The 19,650-nt window shown below is 36.8% G+C and overlaps 1 protein-coding gene across 19 annotated transcripts in view; it reads left to right on the top strand.

The window, feature by feature from the left end:
* MLLT10 (MLLT10 histone lysine methyltransferase DOT1L cofactor) overlaps positions 1-19,650 on the top strand; it is a 248,150-nt gene that overhangs the window by 144,159 nt on the left and 84,341 nt on the right. For all 19 annotated transcript variants that reach the window (XR_013379311.1, XM_077896853.1, XM_077896851.1 and 16 more), the window contains one exon: positions 13,820-13,915. Coding sequence is in view for 18 of the 19 variants with exons in the window: in XM_077896853.1 (XP_077752979.1) it covers positions 13,820-13,915 (96 nt within the window). In the remaining variant the exon portion in view is untranslated. The remainder of the gene's footprint in view (positions 1-13,819; positions 13,916-19,650) is intronic.

Genomic DNA, 19,650 nt, shown 5'->3' with positions numbered 1-19,650 from the left:
CCAGGGCGCGATCCTGGAGACCTGGGATCGAATCCCGCATCAGGCTCCCGGTGCATGGAGCCTGCTTCTCCCTCTGCCTGTGTCTCTGCCTCTCTCTCTTTCTCTCTCTGTGACTATCATAAATAAATAAAAATTAAAAAAAAATATGTTTGTTACCGTTTCCATAGACTTTCCTCAGATTTCATTAATTGGCCTGTGATGCCCTTATCCTTCCTCTTCCAGAAAGCCATATCTCTAACAGCATCATGTTCTCATCACTACTTGTCAGGAACTGTGAAAGAGGTATATAAATACTCTACTTGTAACTAGTTAGGAGACAGAGGAGAATTCTGTGTCAGAGATGGACAGTTTATTACTTAGTCACGGTAGCCAGAGTATCAGTATTTTTGCACTGTTTCCCCAAGACCCAGTTTCCATAGGGCAACACAGGGCCATGTGATACCTGTTCATGCAGTCTATTACATTGTAGTAGAAGAACCGCAAGCTTAGGGCATCTGAATCTTTTGTAACGGACGGTAAGCATGGCTGCCCTTTGGTCCTAAAATAGATATTCTGTCTTCTGAGTCTGTTCATTATACAACCTTGAAAAGATAGTCTAAAACAAGGGGTAAGTCGTTGTCTCCTTTGCAAGACATACAGAGAAAACAATGGGACTCACACAGAATTGTCTCCCAACATAACAATTTTTATTTTTATTTTTAATTTTTATTTTTTTTAATTTTTATTTTTTTAAAAAATTTATTCATGATAGGCACACAGTGAGAGAGAGAGAGAGGCAGAGACACAGGCAGAGGGAGACGCAGGCTCCATGCACCGGGAGCCTGATGCGGGATTCGATCCCAGGTCTCCAGGATCGCGCCCTGGGCCAAAGGCAGGCGCTAAACCGCTGCGCCACCCAGGGATCCCCCAACATAACAATTTTTAAATTATGAGTTGGCTTAATACAGTGTTTATTTTTCATTCGCAGCTAAGTCTGAAACAGGTGTTCTTGATTGGCCGGCATCTTTCTTCCAAGTTATGAATCAGGAAACTAGGTTTCTTCCATATTATGACTGAGCCTTCTTTGCAGTGTTGCTTCTTCTTCTTCTTTTTTTTTTTTTTTAAAGATTTTATTTATTTATTCATGAGAGACACAGAGAAAGAGAGGCAGAGACACAGGCAGAGGGAGAAGCAGGCTCCATGCAGGGAGCCCGACGCAGAACTCGATCCCGGGTCTCCAGGATCACACCCTGAGCTGAAGATGGTGCTAAACCGCTGAGCCACCTGGGCTGCCCTGCAGTGTTGCTTCTATGGCTGTGATGGTCATTTGCCTTAATCTCTGGAGGAGGAAGGAGCATGGACACTAAGTGGTTGGGCTGTTTAAAGACTATGCCCAGAAGTGATAGACATCATTTTTTATTCAGGTTGCATTTCGCTGGAACCCAATGACCGCATAACTGCAAAGGAAGCTGGGAAGTATCTAGCTATATGCTGAGTAAGAAAAAGAAATGGGTTTGGTGAATAGCTAGCATACTTCATTTTAGCCATTCATTTTGTTAAGTCATATGTAATTATAAAAAATTCAAACAGGGCAAAGCATTCTAAGAATTGCAAATTAATTGAGGAAAAAAAAATCCATTACAGAATCCACCATCCAGAAATAACCACCATTACTACTAAGCAAGCATCTAGATGTCATTTTTTTTTTTAAGATTTTACTTATTTATTCATGAGAATACACAGAGAGGAGAGAGAGAGAGAGAGAGAGAGAGAGAGAGAGAGAGAGAGAGAGGCGGAGACACAGGCAGAGGGAGAAGCAGGCTCCATGCAGGGAGCCCTACGCGGGACTCGATCCTGGATTTCTAGGATCACGCCCCAGGCTGTAGGAGGCGCTAAACCGCTGAGCCACCCGGGCTGCCCTAGATGTCATTTTTATACATACATATTATAGATAGATTAAAAGAGATGGTTAGATTGATAAAAGTTACTTTGTTAAGATGGTATAATGGTATTAATATTTAAATATTAAAGTCAGATTTAGTTGGTTGTATAGAAGAAAAAGTGAAGTAAAATAGGTAACGTTTTTGAACTTCAAATAAAATTTTCTTACAAGCTATAATCAAATATAACTTGAAATTTAATAACAGAGATTACAAAACCAAACACAAAATGGCCTTTCCAATTCAGACGCTCTCAGTTATAACAGAATATTGCAAAGGTAATAGGGAATTTGCTGTTTTGCATAAGAAGTTCAGCGGCTAGATTTTTCTAAGATCAGTTAATTTAACAATAGCCAATCTAAGAGTGGCAGGGCATTGTTGTCTCTTTTGTGGTTCTCTTGACTTTTCTAGGCATTGCCCGGTCACTGCGGTTGTTTTAAGGGTCTTAGCCTGATACTTGAACATCTGAAGTCAGAAAGGGAGAACCTTCTAGAGAAACAAGACCGGGGGCACCTGGGTAGTGTAGTTGGTTAAGCGACTGACTCTTGGTTTCGACTCAGGTCATGATCTCAGGGTCATGAGCTGAGATTGAGCCCCAGGTCAAGTCCCATGTGGGGCTGTGCACTCAGCAGGGGGACTGCTTGAAGATTCTCTCCCTCTGCTTCTCCCCCCACCTGTGTGTGAGTGCTCATGTTCTTTCTCTCTCAAATCAATCAATCAATCAATCTTAAAAAAGAGAATGTTCATGGCCATATCATAGGAATTGTCCCCTTTTATTTTATTATCTCAACCTAAACCTATCCCACACCAAAAGCAGCCAGTGTCTAAGGAGAATATACGCATCTTAATGGACTCAGACACACCCATGTTCACCCCTGTGTTGGAGAATGATGCTATTTTCATGAGGATGTGAGCAAGTGATTAGCCAAAGAAAATGAAGAACTTTATCTACAAGAAAGGGATTTATGTGTAATTACTGTTTAGTGGCAAACTGTTATGTTCTGTTATTAACTAAATGCTTCAAAATCTGTATCATGGCCTGCTGTGAAAGATTTAGCATCCCTGTGCTGTTCTCATTTCCTGCTATCCAATTTGTTGTTTTTTAAGATGTTTATGTTACATTTTTCAGGTTTGTAAACCATTATTTCCTCAGAGCTTCTTTTAGGTTTGTTCTGTATGTAATTTAAATTTTTAGATGGCCACTACCAGTACTTTTACGATAGCTTCTCCAGTAAGTTCTTTTATATCATCTCTAAAATTGACTGAATTTTATCGTCAAGTTTTTTTTTTTTTTTTTTTTCAAGACTAAGTTCTTAGGAGACCTTCTCTTGACTTTTTTCATAATGGAAAATCTTTCTTGCCTTAATTTTTGAATTCATCTGTCTTGGTTGTATATAGTATTGTTGAGTCACAGTCTCTTTCCCCTAAGAATTTAAATAGTGGGCTTGGAATATTGCTGTGGAGATGACCATAGACAGCCATAGGTTCACCTTCCTGCCCCTTCCCCCTTGCATTCTACTAAGTTTAATTACAATAAGCCTGGCTGTTATACATTCTGTGGCAGTTTTTCAGACTGCATTGTTTCAGTTTATTTTATCAGCTTTTATGTTTGAATGCATCTTTTGTTCCCCATTCCTTGGATTCTCTACTTTAGGGACATGAATTATCCTTATGTTTGATTATCTTTGTTTTTTTTATAGTTATTAGTTTCTCTCTCTCTCTTTTTAAATATTTTATTTATTCATGCAAGACACACAGAGAGAGGCAGAGACATAGGCAGAGGGATAAGCAGGCTCCTTGCAGGGAGCTGGATGCAGGACTCAATCCCTGGATCTGGGATCACACCCTGAGCCAAAGGCAGAGGCTCAACCACTGAGCCACCCAGGCGTCCCTCTCTCTTTTAAAAAATTTTTAATTTAATTTGCTTTCAATTAATTAACATAGTGTATTAATAGTTTCAGAGGTAAAGGTCCAGTGATTCATCAGTCTTATATAATACCCATGCTCGAGGCATCTGGGTGACTCACTGGTTGAGCATCTGCCTTCGGCTCAGATCTAGATCCTGGGGTCCTGGGATTGAGTTCCATATTGGGCTCCCCCTGGGGAGCCTGCCTCTCCCTCTGCCTGTGTCTCTTTCTCTCTCTGTCTCTCATGAATAAATAAATAAAATCTTAAAAAAAAAAAATAACACCAGTGCTCATTACCTCCTGTGCCCTCCTTAATGTCCATCACCCAATTGCCCCATTCTCCCAACCCTTTCCCCTCCAGCAGCCCTCAGTTTATTTTCTGTGATTAAGAGTCTATTATGGTTTGTCTCCCTCTCTGGTTTCATCATTTTATCCTTCCTTCCTTCCTTCCTTCCTTCCTTCCTCTGTGCTCTTGTTTTGTTTCTTATATTTCACATATGAGTGAAATCATATGATAATAGTCTTTCTCTGACTGACTTATTTGGCTTAGCATAATGTCCTGTAGTTCCATCCACGAGGTTGGAAATGGCAAGATTTCTTTCCTTTTTTTTTTTTTTGGATGGCTGAGGATTATTCATTGTGTGTGTGTGTGTGTATACACACACACACACACACACACCACATCTTCTTTATCCATTCATCTGTTGATTGACATCTGACATTGATTGACATTTGGCTATAGTGGACATTTTTGCTATGAACATTGGGGTGCAGGTGTCCCTTTGGATCAGTGCATTTGTATCTTTGGGGTCAATACCTAGTAGTGCAATTGCTAGGTTGTAGGATAGCTCTATTTTCAACTTTTTAAGGAACCACCATACTGTTCTCCAGAGTGGCTATACCAGCTTGCATTTCTACCAACAGTGTAAGAGGAGTCCCCTTTCTCTGCATCCTCACTATTAGTTCCTCTCAACTGCTTTAATATCTGTTTTTCATTTTTATACTGTGATTATTTCATGCCTTTTAGTAGTGTTTTTATTTTCAATGTATACTCTTTTCCTTAATGTTTGTTTACCTGTTTTCTTTTAGTTTTTAAATTACTTTGGTTCTCAATCCCTGATATTTTATCTTTTTTTCCCCTGTTTTGTCATTCTTCTTGAGTTTTGTATGAATTTATGTTCAAAGTAAGTTTTATTTAGCATGGGGCAAGGGTTTTGTTTCTGGTTTTTGTTCTTTTGAGATTTTATTTATTTATTTGACAGAATGAGAGAGCACACAAGCAAGGGGGAGTGGCAGGCACAGTGGGAAGGAGAAGCAGGCTCCCCCAGAGCAGAGAACTTCATGCTGAGCTCCATTTCAGGACTGTGAGATCATGACCTGAGCCAAAGGGAGATACTTAACTGGCTGAGCCACCCAGGTGCCTATAGCATGGGGCAGTTTTGAAAAATAACTTTATGCTGAGTTATGTTTACTCCTAGATTGAGAGTTTTGGTTATCTTATGATGCATGTTATGTTTTTTAAATTGTTCGTTTTGGGACACCTGGGTGGCTCAGTGGTTGAACGTCTGCCTTCAACTCAAGGCGTGATCCTGCGGTCCCGGAATCAGGTCTCATATTGGGCTGCCTGCGTGGAACCTGCTTCTCCCTCTGCCTGTGTTTCTGCCTCTCTTTCTCTGTGTCTCTCATGAATAAATAACATCTTAAAAAAAAATAGGTTGTTTTTTGGCTGTAGTCTGTGCACACATGGCTGTGCAATAGTTTTTCATCTTACTCATGCTTGGGAGGCTCCTTTTAGTCATTTGCTCCACTATAATTTAGGGAATTTCTTGAAACTCTTCTCACCATTTTTGAGACCAGGGTTTGAGGGCAAAGTATTATTATTATTTTTCATCACGATAAGTATACTCTTTAATCCCATCCCCTATTTTACCCATCCCCCCACTTACCTCCTCTCTAGTAACCATCAATTTATTCTCTGTAGTGAATAATGTATTTCTTGATGTCTTTTTTTTTCTTCCCCTCTTTGCCTGTTTTGTTTCTTAAATTCTAAATGTGAGTTAAAGGATATGGTTTTTGTCCTTCTCTGACTTCTTTATTTTGCCTATTAGCATTGTACTCTGGCATTATACTCTCCATTTATGTTGTTGCGAATGGTAAGATTTCATTCTTTTTTTATGACTGAATGGTATTCCATTTTGTATATATACCATATCTTCTTTATCCATTCATCTATTGATGGATTCTTGGGCTCCTTGCATAGTTTGGCTAGTGTAAATGATGCTTCAATGAACATAGGGGAGCATGTATCTCTTTGGATTAGTGTTTTGTATTTTTTGGGTAAATACCCAATAATGTAATTACTGAATCATATAGTAGTACTATTTTTAATTTTTGTGGAACCTCCATACTGTTTTCCAGAGTAGGTGCACCAGTTTGTATTCCCACCAACAGGGTAAGAGGGTTCCTTTTTTCCCATATCCTTGCCAAAATTTGTTGTTTGGTATATTTCTGATTTCAGCCATTCTGACAGGTGTGAGGTGATCTTATAGTTTTGATTTGCATTTTCTTGATGTGAGTAATGTTGAGCATCTTTTCATGTGTCTGTTGGTCACCTGTATTTCTTCTTTGGTAGTGTCTTTTCATGTCTTTTGTGTCTTTTTTAGTTGGATTAGTTGGTTTTTGGGTGTTAAGTTGTATCAGTTCTTTATATATCTTGGATACTAAACTTTTATCAGATATGTCATTCGCAAATATCTTCTCCCATTCTGTAGGTTGCTTTTTAGTTTTGGTTGTTTCCTTCACTGTTCAGAAGCTTTTTATTTTGATGTAGTCCTAGTAGTTGATTTTTTGCTTTTATTTCTGTTGCCTCGGGAGACATATCTAGAAAAATGTTGATATGACTGATGTCACAGAGATTTCTGCTTGTGCTCTCTTCAAGGATTTTTATGGTTTCAGGTCTCACATTTAGATCTTAAGTTTTGTTTGTGTATGGTGAAAGAAAGTGGTCCCATTTCATTCTTTTGCATGTGGCACTCCAATTTTCCCAACACCATTTGTCAAAGAGGCTGTTTTTTCTCTGTTTTTTCTCTGTTCATTCCTCCTTTGTCAGTTATTAATTGACCATCTAATTGTGGATTTATCTTCGGGTTTTCTGTCCTATTCCATTGATCTGTGTATCTTTTTTTAATGCCAGTACCATACTATTTTAATCACTAAGTGCTTTGTAATATAACATGAAATCTGGAATTATGATACCTCTAGTTTTTCCTTTTCAAGATCGCTCTGGCTATTCTAAGTCTTTTGTGGTTCCCTATAAATTTTAGGATTGTTTTTTCTAGTTCTATAAAAATGTTGATATTTTGTTAGGGATTGCATTAAATGTTTAGAGTGCTTTGGATAGTATAGACATTTTAACATTTTTTCTTCCAACTCATGAACATGGAATGTCTTTTCATTTTTTTTTTGCATTCTTTTGACTTTTGTCAGTGTTTTATAGTTTTCAGAGTACAGGTCTTTCACCTCTTTTATTCCTAGATATCCTGTTATTTTTGGTACAATTGTGAGTGTAATTTTTTCTTAGTTTCACTTTCTGCTGCTTCATTATTAGGGTATAGGAATGCAGTAGATTTCTGTACATTGATTATGTATCCTGAATTCGTTTGTCAGTTATGGCAGTTTTTTGGTGGAGTCTTTTCAGGTTTTCACTATATATAGCATCATGTCATCTATAAAGAGTTTACTCCTTCTTTACCAATTTGGGTGTCATTTCTTTTTTTATGTTGTCTGATTGCTGTGGCTAGGACTTCCAGGACTGTGTTGAATAAAAGTTTTGAGAGTGGACATCTTGTCTTCTTCCTGACCTTAGGGGAAAAGCTCTGTTTTTCACCATTCAGTGTGATGTTGGTTGTAGGTTTTTCATATAAGGTCTTTATTATGTTGAGGTATATGAAGGCTAATAAGTATGTTTCCCTCTTTCTGAAGCCAGAGGGAATGGCAAAGGTGCAGTATAAAAAGCTCGGGTTAGGACAAAAGGAGTTTTTGGTAAAACCCCAGGCTTAGCTCTCTTTTTAAATACTTGATTAAATGTCTTATACTAGGTTTTAATCATTCAACTATGTGTGGGGTATCTCATTCTAATGGGAGAATACCCTAAGATTTTATATAATTCATTCTTAGCCTAGATCCTGGACTTGCAAAGAGTCAGGACCTCGTTACTCTTCATGTCTTTCATCTCCTAGTTTTTCCTTTTTCTGCCCTGAAGCTAGTCCTACTCTTTAGGCAGTAAAAGAATAAGTTATGGAGGCAGGATAATAGAAAGATAAAAGATTTCTTTTTTTCAGATTTGGGAATTTTTGTCGTATTCTCAGAATTTTAAGGAATTGGAAATAGGATTAATAGCTGAAACCTAGGGCAGCCCTGGTGGTGCAGCGGTTTAGTGCTGCCTGCAGCCCGAGGTGTGATCCTGGAGACCCGGGATCGAGTCCCACGTCGGGCTCCCTGCGTGGAGCGTGCTTCTCCATCTGCCTGTGTTTCTGCCTCTCTCTCTTGCTCTATGAATAAATAAATACAATCTTAAAAAAAAAGAAGATAGCTCACACCGGGACAATTTCTGCTCGATTTCTAAAATCTTCTATTTCATTGCCTAGTTGCCAGTTTTTGTTTAAAGCATTATTACCTGCTTTTTCCATCTCCCCAATTTTGCTTGCTGTTGTATTTGTTGTTTTATTTTTTTGTTTTGCTGGTTTTCACGTGTTTTTTACTTGTTTAACATTGGAAAAATATGTGGTTACACATCACCTTTTTACACACTGAGAATTATTTGAACATATGCATTCTTTCATTTTTGGAAATTCATTCAATTCCAACACAGAATTGAATTATATTAAAATAACTCATTTTCTTTCTTATGTATGGCCTCATATTAATTTCTTTTTTTAATTTTTTTATTTTTTTTTTATTTTTTAAAAGATTTTATTTATTTATTCATGATAGTCACAGAGAGAGAGAGAGAGGCAGAGACACAGGCAGAGGGAGAAGCAGGCTCCATGCACCGGGAGCCCGACGTGGGATTCGATCCCGGGTCTCCAGGATCGCGCCCTGGGCCAAAGGCAGGCGCCAAACCGCTGCGCCACCCAGGGATCCCTCATATTAATTTCTAATATTGGGCTTCCTGATGAACTCTTTTTGGCGCATTGTGATAACAAAATTCTTTACTACGTAGGAAACCTTTGATAAAGATTTACTCTAGAATTTTTCTGGGAAGTAAGCTCAAACTTGAGATTGCATTCTTTCTAGGATTCACTTTCTAATTTACCCTCAACATTTTTTAAAAAAAGATTTTATTTATTTATTTGAGGGAGAAAGTGCATGCAGGCACGTGCAGGAGCAAGAGGGAGGGGCAGAGGGAGAAGGAAAAGCAGATTCCTGAGCAAGGAACCTGATGTGGAGTTCAATCCCAGAACCCTGAGAACATGACCTGAGCTGAAGGCAGATTCTTAACCAACTGAGCCACCCAGGCGTCCCTACCCTAAACATTTCTGTCAGTGGTTCAGTGATTATTTTTAAATTAAAAAAAAAAAAGTCTGCTTTTAAAAAGTTCTGGTTAAGCTTTTTTGGAGGTGTGGATAAAAGTCTACTTTGTGGTTGTTTAAGCAATGTGTTTCTGATCTATAAAAGTGTGTCCTTGCAGGGCTCTTTTTAAGGATTGAATGAGATAATTTTTGTATTTGTATACTTATGATTATTTTTATTGTGTACACCGATTCATTTGGGAGTGATACTGGATGTCCTGACCTATGGCTTTACGTTAAAAAAATCCAGTATTGGTTTATTTCCTTCTGATTATTTTATCTCCACGCATAATACATTTTAAAAACAAACTCATATTGACCATTTTTCTAAATCTCTAAGTATTCCTTCAGAACTAATGATCATTATTTAATTTTATAATAATTTTTTCAATCACATCCCTGTTGTTGCATATTCAGATTGTTTTCAAGTATTTTCTCATTATAAATAGTACTAAAACTGTATTTAAACCTTTGTTTACCTCCTAGGTGAAATTACTAGGACAGAGAACATTTTTATGGTTTTTAATTCTTTTAAAATTGTCCTTCACATATTTAATCTCTCTAATAATGTATGCAAGTGCTCATTTCACTATAACCTGGGCAATATTGGGTCTTATCATGAAAAACAAAACTCAACAATTTTGAACACTAGGTGACTAGAGAAAAATATTACCTTTAGTTCTTTAATGGTTGAGTTGCACATTTTTTGCTGTTGTTTAGTGACTCTTTCATGAACTGTCCTTTGTGCACAGTTCAATGGCATTTCTATATGTATTTTTTGTTGATTTGTTAAAAGTTTAAACATAATAGGACATAATAATTTTATTCATTTTCCAAGATTTTACTTTTTTTTTTAAGATTTTATTTATTCATGAGACACACACACACACACACACACACACACAGAGGCAGAGACACAGGCAGATGGAAGAGCAGGCTCCATGAAGGGGGCTCGACATGGGACTTGATCCTGGGTCTCCAGGATCACGCCCTGGACTGAAAGCAGCGCTAACTGCTGAGCTACCGGGACTGCCCCAAGATTTTACTTTTTAATGGTTTTTAAATTAATATAGAAGCCTTGTAAATTTGAATAACTAAAATTGCTTTTTTCCTTTCTAGTTTTTTTTTGTTTTTATACTTAGAAGAGTTTTTTCTTCCTAAAAGTTACAGATTTCAAAAGTATTTTTAAAGTATTTATTTATTTATTTATTTATTTATTTTTAATTTTCTTTTTTTTTAAATTTTATTTACTTATGATAGTCATACAGAGAGAGAGGCAGAGACATAGGCAGAGGGAGAAGCAGGCTCCATGCACCAGGAGCCCAATGTGGGATTCGATCCCGAGTCTCGAGGATCGCGCCCTGGGCCAAAGACAGGCGCCAAACCGCTGCACCACCCAGGGATCCCCTCAAAAGTATTTTCTTCCAGTCTTTTATTTTGTCATTTAATGCTTTAAAATCATCCATCTGGGTTTGGTTTTACTTTGAATAAGATATTTTCCCCCAATTTATTTTTATTCTTATTTATTTTTATTTAAAAAAAGATTTTATTTATTAATCCCCATTACCTATTTAAATACATTCCCCCACCCACATCCCCTTTAGTAATCCTCAATTTGTTCTTGAAGAGTCTGTTTCTTGGTTTGTCCCCCCCATCTTCATTTCTTAAATTGGTTGCAAATGTTAAGATTTTATTCTTTTTTGTAGCTGAGTAATATTCCATTGTGTGTGTGTGTGTGCGTGTGTGTACACCACATGTATATCCATTCATTGGTCTGTGGACATTTGGGTTCTTTTTTGTAGCTGAGTAATATTCCATTGTATATATATACCACATGTATATCCATTCATTAGTCTGTGGACATTTGGGCTCTTTCCATAGTTTGTTGATAATGTTGCTGTAAACATCAGGGTGCACATGTCCCTTCAGATCAGTATTTCTGTATCCTTTGGGTAGTAGTGCAATTGCTGGATCATAGGGTAATTCTATTTTTAACTTTTTGAGGAACCTCCATACTGTTTCCAGAATAAAATCAGCATTTCTCTTTAGTGAAGGTAATCAGTCTGCTCTGATTCATTTTTTATAGAATAATATAATCTGCTCAGCCTGTTTCCACTGAACATTTGCAGTCCTCATCTCAAGATAGATTTCTTGATGTATTACATAGGACCAGAGTTCTGTATAATTCCATGATGATTTCTCTATGTTCATATTTTCATATATGTACATGTACATGCTTTGCCTTTTTACTCTCATGTAGTTTCCATGTTTTAAGTGTTTGTTTACGTTGTTGGGTCATTTACTATTAAATCATCCCAGCTCTTTCACCCTTGATGAATAAAACCCATTATGGGAAGTAGAACATGACAGATAGAAAAGCCGCCTTTATTATTGTTATGGGAGAAAAATATTAATATAGAATTTACAAATCCAGGATCATTTGAACCTCATATTTATAAACTAGATTGTAATTTATACTTTTTTTAAAGATTTTAATTATTCATGAGAGGCAGAGAGAGAGAGAGAGAGAGAGAGAGAGGCAGAGAGGCAGAGACACAGGGAGGGGGAGAAGCAGGCTCCATGCCAGGAACCCGATGTGGGACTCGATCCTGGGTCTCCAGGATCACGCCCTGGGCCAAAGGCGGCAATAAACCATTGAGCCACTGGGGCTGCCCTGTAATTTATACTTTAACTGTCATTATCCAGTTATGGATTCTAGTTCTGTTTCAGTTAGCTACTGTTGCTTGATAAACCACCCCACAACCTACTGTGGCTTATAGCAGGTAGAGCTCAGCAGGAACAATTCATTTTTCTTCCGTGTGGTGTCAGCTGGGTTTAGCTGGTGGCTGGTGGAGTAGTGTAAGATAGGCTTTAAAACAAATTTTTTTGGGGGAGCCCAGGTGGGTCAGTGGTTTAGCGCCACCTTCGGCCCAGGGCCTGATCCTGGAGACGCGGGATCGAGTCCCACATCGGTCTCCCTGCATGGAGCCTGCTTCTCCCTCTGCCTGTGTCTCTGCCTCCTTTTCTCTGTGTCTCTCTCATGAATAAATAAATCTTTAAAAATTTTTTTGTATTTTTTTGACATTTTAAGTTGTTACTAAATAATTCTAGTAAAATAGTCTTATTCACCTGTCTGGTACTGGCTGTAGGTTGGGGTACCTCGATTCTTCTCCATAGGGTCTCGACTCCTTATTTACATGGTGGCAGGAATCCACAGGGCAAAGGTAGAAGCCATCTAGGTTCTTAAAGCCTTGAGCTTCTGAATTTGTACCACACTGTGCCACATCCTTTTGGCCAAAGCAAGTTACAGAGCTAACCCAGGTTCATGTGGGTGGAAAAGAGGACATCTTAACGATGGGAGGAGCAGTGACATCCTATTACAAAAAAACAGAGGCATGATTGTGGATTATTATTAAGATCTGTTGCAATTGAAATGTAACTCTTTATATGATAGTAAATTTCACACCCATACTGATTCTTACCTACCGATTCACACAATTGAAAACAATTTGGTTAAAATTTTTTGTCATGAAAGAAAGCTGGACTCCTAATATGTTATTAAGTTCTTAATTAATTGAATTCTTTTTTATATTGTTTATCAGTTTTCGTACTTCAAAGTGAAAGCACACCACAGCTTTAAATTATTTTTGTTAGAGATAGCTAATTCCTTTTTAAATATTTATTTATTTTTTTTAGAGAGAGAGAAAGAGAGTATGTGTGTTTGATGAAGGGTGGGGTTGAGGGAGGGAAACTCCTGCCGGAGTACATAGCCTGACTTGGGACTTAATCTAATGATCCTGAGATCATGACCTCAGCCCAAATAAAAAAAAGTCAGATGCTTAACCACCTGAGCAACTCAGGCACCTCAGTTCATTTTCTGAGTAAATGTAGGAAAGAGTTTCTTGCTGGAGTTCCTGTGCCTCAGTTTCTAGTTTGTGGGCCATAGAATTTTATATATAGTGTTGTAGAATCTGATACTATTCTAATATGATAATGGATGTCAAAGTGCTATGTACGTTTTTTTTTTTTTTTTTTTTTTGCTATGTACGTTTTAAAGCGTGATTTATAAAATGTTCACCAATGTATTTGGTCTTTTTAACAAGAAAAAATATAGTTTGCCATATATAAATGTAGCTAATAATTATAGACTTCAGTTTATATAAAATTTTAGGTTAGTTAAGAATAAGTATGCTGAAGTCACTTTAAAATAACATACTAGTAATGCTATATTACTAGTATTATTTATAAAATAAGAATATGATCAGAAGGAATGATCTTTTTATTTTTGCCAAGTATCCATTAACATTTTGAATTACTAAACAATTATGAAAGAAACTCATTTTTATTGTGTGTATTTGTGTGTGTGTGTGTATATGGTTTATGATTTAAATTTAAATAGGATTTTATTTCTATTCATTTCTAGAAATATAAAGAAAAGGACAAACACAAACAAAAACACAAGAAGCAACCAGAACCATCACCTGCATTGGTTCCTTCTTTGACTGTTACGACAGAGAAAGTAAGTTTTAAGTGCCAATTTTGTTTTTTATAAGAACTAGTTATGTGCTGGCTTTTACCTTTAAGAACTATTGTCATTCTCAGTCCTGGTTCCCTTTAACTTTTCCTACCTCTTTAACCCTAAATTAAGCACTTTAGGATTCCCATTTCTTAGTCCTTTATCCCTCCTTCTGTTCATTCTACATTTGTTTTTGAAAAATATTAAGTAAGGCTAACAACTTGAGGGGCATCATTGAGTTTAAGAATTTGGACTGTAAAATGGGTTTTGTCCACCTGTGATTTTGAGTTCTGGCTTCAAAACTTAATGAGCTCTTAGGTTAATTAACCTCTTTGTAACTCAGTTTCATCATCTATAAAGTGGGTGAAATAATTACTAGAATTGAGTAATATATGTAAAGCAATTACATTATCTAATTCATAGGAAGCAGAGTAAATGTTAAATATTATTAAGATCATTATTTGCCTAATATGAAAATAAATGGAGACAGAGAAAGAGTGGGGACATAGTTAGCAAGGGAATGAAGAAGATACAATAGGAGATGAGGCTGGGCAAGGGGCCAATCATAGTCATGCAGGGCTCTATAAACAGTGGAAGGACTTGTTTTTTTTAGTTTGAGTAAAAAGTAAGCCACTGGTGCATTACACCAGTAATTACACCACTGGTGAGATACAATATGCTCTGATTTGGGTTTTGTAAGGTTTTCTGGCTGCTTTGTTGTGGATGGACTGTAGAAAGTCAAGGATGAAAGAAGCAAGGAGGCCATTAAATTATTACAATAACGCAGAGAGAGATGGTGTTAACAGTGGAGATGGTGAGAGGTTATCAGAAAGTAGAACCCATGTAACTTTCTCATAGAGAATATGAGAGGTGTGAGAGAAAGAGAGGATCTAAAGAGGAGTCCAAGCATATTGGGCCAGATAACTAGAAGGAATGTAATTGCTGTTAACAAAGATGGGAAAGACTACAGGTGTGGTAGGTTGAGGGTAAGATGAGAAATTCAGTTTTGGATATGGTATTTGCATTCTCCTGCTGTCAGAAGAAATTTAGCAGTTAAAAACAGTTTAAACCTATTATCTTCCTGTTCTGGAGGCTAGAAGACTGAGTGAACTTGGCTGGTTACTCTCAAAATGTGAAACCAAGGTGTTGGATGCCCCAGGTTCACTTGGGAGCAGGTGCTTCTGAGCTCATTCAGGTGGTTAGATTTATGCCCATTTCCTTTCAGGCCTTCAGTTGGGGTCTGCTCTTAGGTTCTAGAGGCTCTCTTCAGTCCTTGCACATGGGTCCCTCCATTTCAGAGCCCTCAGTGGCTTGAATCTTCTCACCCTTGGAATCTCTCTGACTTCTGCATCTCTTCTGCTCTGGCCAAAGACAGTTCCCTTCTTTTAAGGGTTAATGAGGTTAGATTGAGCCTACCTGAAAAATCCTGGATAATTTTCTTGTTATAAAGTATATAATATAGTTATATCAGCAAAGGCCCTTTTGCCATGTAACATAACATATCACAGGTTTCAGGCGTTAGGATGTGGACGTCTTGGCAGGGCTCTTCTGCCTACATTAGGGTTGAGATATTTATGAGACATCCAGGTAGGAATGTTAATAGCCAGTGGCATGCATAGTCTGGCATTTGGGAAAGAGGTCCAGACTTGAAATATAAATTTGGGAGTTGTATCTGTATAGAGTTTACTTAAAGCCATAAGAGTGGGTGCCAGTGAAGGAGTGAGTGCAGGTAGGGAGGAGAAGAGGTCTTAGAAAGCCCCAGGACTGCCAGTGTGGAAAGATCTGGGAGAAGAGGGAAAACTAGTAAACAAGACTGAGAAAAGGAGACCAGGGTTTGGTAGAAAACCAAGAGGATGCGAATATGCTGGTAGCCAAATTAAAGAAAAGAAAAAAAAGTTAACTGTGTCATAATAACATGAGGATTAGCTGTCATGTTTAGTCATATGGTGACATAAAAGTTCTAGTTTGAACTTTTTAGAATGATAAAAATGGTAACATATAGTTATGTACACTTTTAAAAATCTGATTCCTTTCAATAACCATAAGTATTTTGAGATTTTTTCCATGTTGTATGTATCAGTAGCTTATTTCTTTTTATTGCTTATTTTCTATTATATGGACATACCAAACTGATATCCATTCAGTAATTGATGAACATTCAGATTGTTTTCCAGTTTTTGGCTATTACAAATAAAGCCTACTTTATACAGACAGATTTTTCTTGAATAAATACCAGGAAGTGGAGTAACTGGGGTCACATGGTAAGTGCATCCTTAATTTTTTAAGACACTACCCCACTATTTTCAAGATAGTTGTACCATTCAACTTATTCTGTGAGTGGTAAACCAGAGTTCCTATTCCTCTGCCTTCTCTGCAACATTTGGTATGATCAGTCATTTCAGTTTTAGCATTTCTAGTGGATATGCACTAGTTCCTCATTCAGTTTGCATTTCTTTAATGACAGTATTGTGTTGAACATCTTTCCATGTGCATATTTGATATTTTATAAATTTTCTTTGGTGAAAGTCTGCTTAGATCTTTCAATTACCTGCCCTTTTTAATTGGCTTGCTTTCTTAATACTGCATTTTGTGAGCCATTATATGTTCTGGGGGCAACTCTTTTACCAGATACATTATTTTTGCAAGTATTTTTCCCATTCAGTGGCTTAAGCAGACAATTATTTTTAACCCAACGTGGAGCCCCAGTGCAGGGCCTGAATCCACAACCCTAACATTAATTAAATGTGTGTGTGTGTGTGTGTATTTTAATGTTTTCTTCTGGAAGTTCTGTATTTTAATGTTTTGCCTTTAGGTCTATGGTCCATTTTGTGTTAATTTTTGCATATAATGTGAGTTATACATCAAAGTCCACTTGTTGAATGACTTTTCTACTGAATTATAGATATCCAGTTTTTCTTGACCCACATGTGGAACATATTATCCTTTCTCCACTGACTTGCCTTTAGCCACATTTGTTGAAACCCATTTGACCATATATGTATCAGTGTATTTTTGGACTCTGTTCTCCCTTGATCTGTTTGCTTTTACATTCAGTTCCACACTATCTGGATTACTGTAGCTTTATAATACCTTAGGTCAGATAGGATCCATCTTCCAACTTTTTTCTTCTCTTTGAAAATTGTTGTGGCTCTTCTAGGTTTTTATATGAATTTTAGAATCAGACTGTCACGTTGTAGAAATAAAACTGCCTGTATTTTGATTCAAACTGCATTGAGTCTACAAATCATTTTGAGGGAGAATCGATGTCTTAACAATATTGAGTTTTCTGATTCATGAACAGAGTACATCTCTTATTTAAGTCTTTGCACACTTGTTAGCAACAAGTATGCAGATTTTATACATCTTTTTTCAGTTCTAGTTTCTGATCCATTCTAGTATATAAAAATACATTTAAAAATTATTTAATATTTGGTGTCTTGTAAACTTGCTGAAAATTTATTTTGAGTAGCTTATTTGATTCCATGGGATTTTCTTCATAGATGATCATGGCAACTACAAATAAGATAGTTGTACTTTATCCTTTCTGATCTACTCTTTATTTCTTATTATATTGTTAAATATAAGTGGTGAGAGTGAGCATCTTTGCTTTTGTTCTTGATAATCTTTTTTTTTTCCCCCCAGATTTTATTTATTTTAGGATAGAGAGAATGTGGGTGGGGGATGTATAGAAGGAGAGGAGAGAATACATGCTGGATGTGGAGCCCCATGTGAGGGGCTTGATCTCATGACCCTGAGAGCATGACCTGAGTTGAAATCAGGAGTCCCATGCTTAATCAACTGGACCACCCAGGTGTCCCAAAGGGAAAGTAATCTTCTGATATTATATATGATGTTTAGGAAGTTGCCTTCTCTTCCTAATGTGCTGAGGATTTTTAATCAGCCATGGATATTAGATTTTGTCAAATAATTTTTCTACATATTTCATTAGATTGATATGATAGGTTTTTTTTTTCTTTTTTTTTTTTTTTGCTATCTTAATCTGTTAATATGGTGAATATTGATTGGTTGTGTCCGTCGTCCCATCACCCCACCCCCCCTTTGAGTCAAACTTTCATTCCTGAGATAAATCTCATTTGGCCTTGATACATTGCCATTTTTGTATATTATTAATTCAGCTTTTTTGAAATGTAAAGGAACTTTTGCTCTGTATTCAGGAGGGATATTGGTCTGTAGTTTTCTTTTTTCTTTCTTTCTTCCTTCCTTCCTTCCTTCCTTCCTTCCTTCCTTCCTTCCTTCCTTCCTTCCTTCCTTCCTTCCTTTCTTTCTTTCTTTCTTTCATTTTGAGAGAGAGAGAGAGAAAGATAGAGTTTAAGTGTGTAGGGAGAAAGGCTTGATCTCACGGCCCTGAGATCATGACCTGAGCCAAAGTCAAGGGTCAGTTGCTTAAACGACTGAGCCACCCAGGCACCCTTGTAGTTTTTTTTTAGAATGTCATTGGATTTTGTTACAAAAATAATGCTGGCCTCAAAGTTAGTTGTCAGATGTTTCAGTCTTGTTCAGTTTTCTGGAAGTTTGTCTAGATTTTGTATCAATGTTTGGCAGAATTTACTTTTAAAGGCATCTGGGCATAGAGTTTTCCTTGGGAAGGTTTTTAAACTATAATTCCATTTCTTTAATAGAGGGGTATTTAGGTTACTTGTTTCTCCTTGAGAAACTTTTGACATTTGTATCTTTTTTCCTAATCTAGGCTGGCTAGACATTTATGAATTTTATTAATCTTAAATTATTAGCTTTTGGATTCATTGATTTTTTTTTCTACTGATATTAATGTTTTGTATTTTAGTTTTCAATAGTTTTAGCTCTGATTTTATTTTTTCCTTTCTACTACTTACTTTGGGATTTACTTCATTCTTCTTTTTCTAATTTTTTAATGTATAAGATGATAGAATTTATTTGAGGCCTTCCTTTTTTTCCAATATAGGCAGTTTAAAAAAATTAATGAACTTTAACATGAATTTTTAAAGGTCTTATCTGTTCAGTAAGAATAGAATCATACTTTCTAGTTTGGAACCTGCAAATAATGCATGTTTTGCACTGACATTTTCATAATTACTCAACTTTGAAAATTTGCAAGTAAATTTGTGCATTTCCATTTTTGGGAAGTGAACACCCAAAAGAAGTTCTCATGCATAAAAATTAAAGAAGTGATAGGTAAATGGGTAGATTTAAGTGATGTGTGGATGGGGAAATTTTCCCTGGCAATCGAGTGGCAGGCAACTATCACGCGTGCTCTCTCTCTCTCTCTATTTCAGTGCAGCTTATTTGAACTTAAAAACAAAACTAGTTCATTTATTTTTTTTCCCCACTCCCCACCTCCACTCCTGCCTTTGGCAACCAGTAATCTTTTGTTTTGTAGAGCAGTTTTAGATTCACAGCCAGATTGAGTGGAAAAGTACAAAGATTTACAGTGTACCCTCTGTCACCACACATAAACATCTTTTCCCACTATCAGAGTGGTATATTTACTACAATCTGTGAACCTACACTGAAACATCATTATTACCTAAAGTCTATAGTTGACATTAGGGTTCATTCTTTGTATTGTATGTTGTATTTTTTTGTGTGTGTTTTTACAAATGTTTAATGATATGTATCCATCACTATAGTGTCTTACAGAATAGTTTCACTACCCTGCAAATCTCTGGGCTCTATTTATTCCCCTTTCCTTTTAAGCCCAACAACCAGTAATCTTTTTGCTGTGTCCATAGTTTTACCTT

Source organism: Canis aureus, chromosome 5 (genome assembly GCF_053574225.1).
Source record: "Canis aureus isolate CA01 chromosome 5, VMU_Caureus_v.1.0, whole genome shotgun sequence".
In the NCBI taxonomy this organism is placed as follows: domain Eukaryota; kingdom Metazoa; phylum Chordata; class Mammalia; order Carnivora; family Canidae; genus Canis; species Canis aureus.
This window is presented reverse-complemented; position numbering and strand designations above follow the sequence as displayed.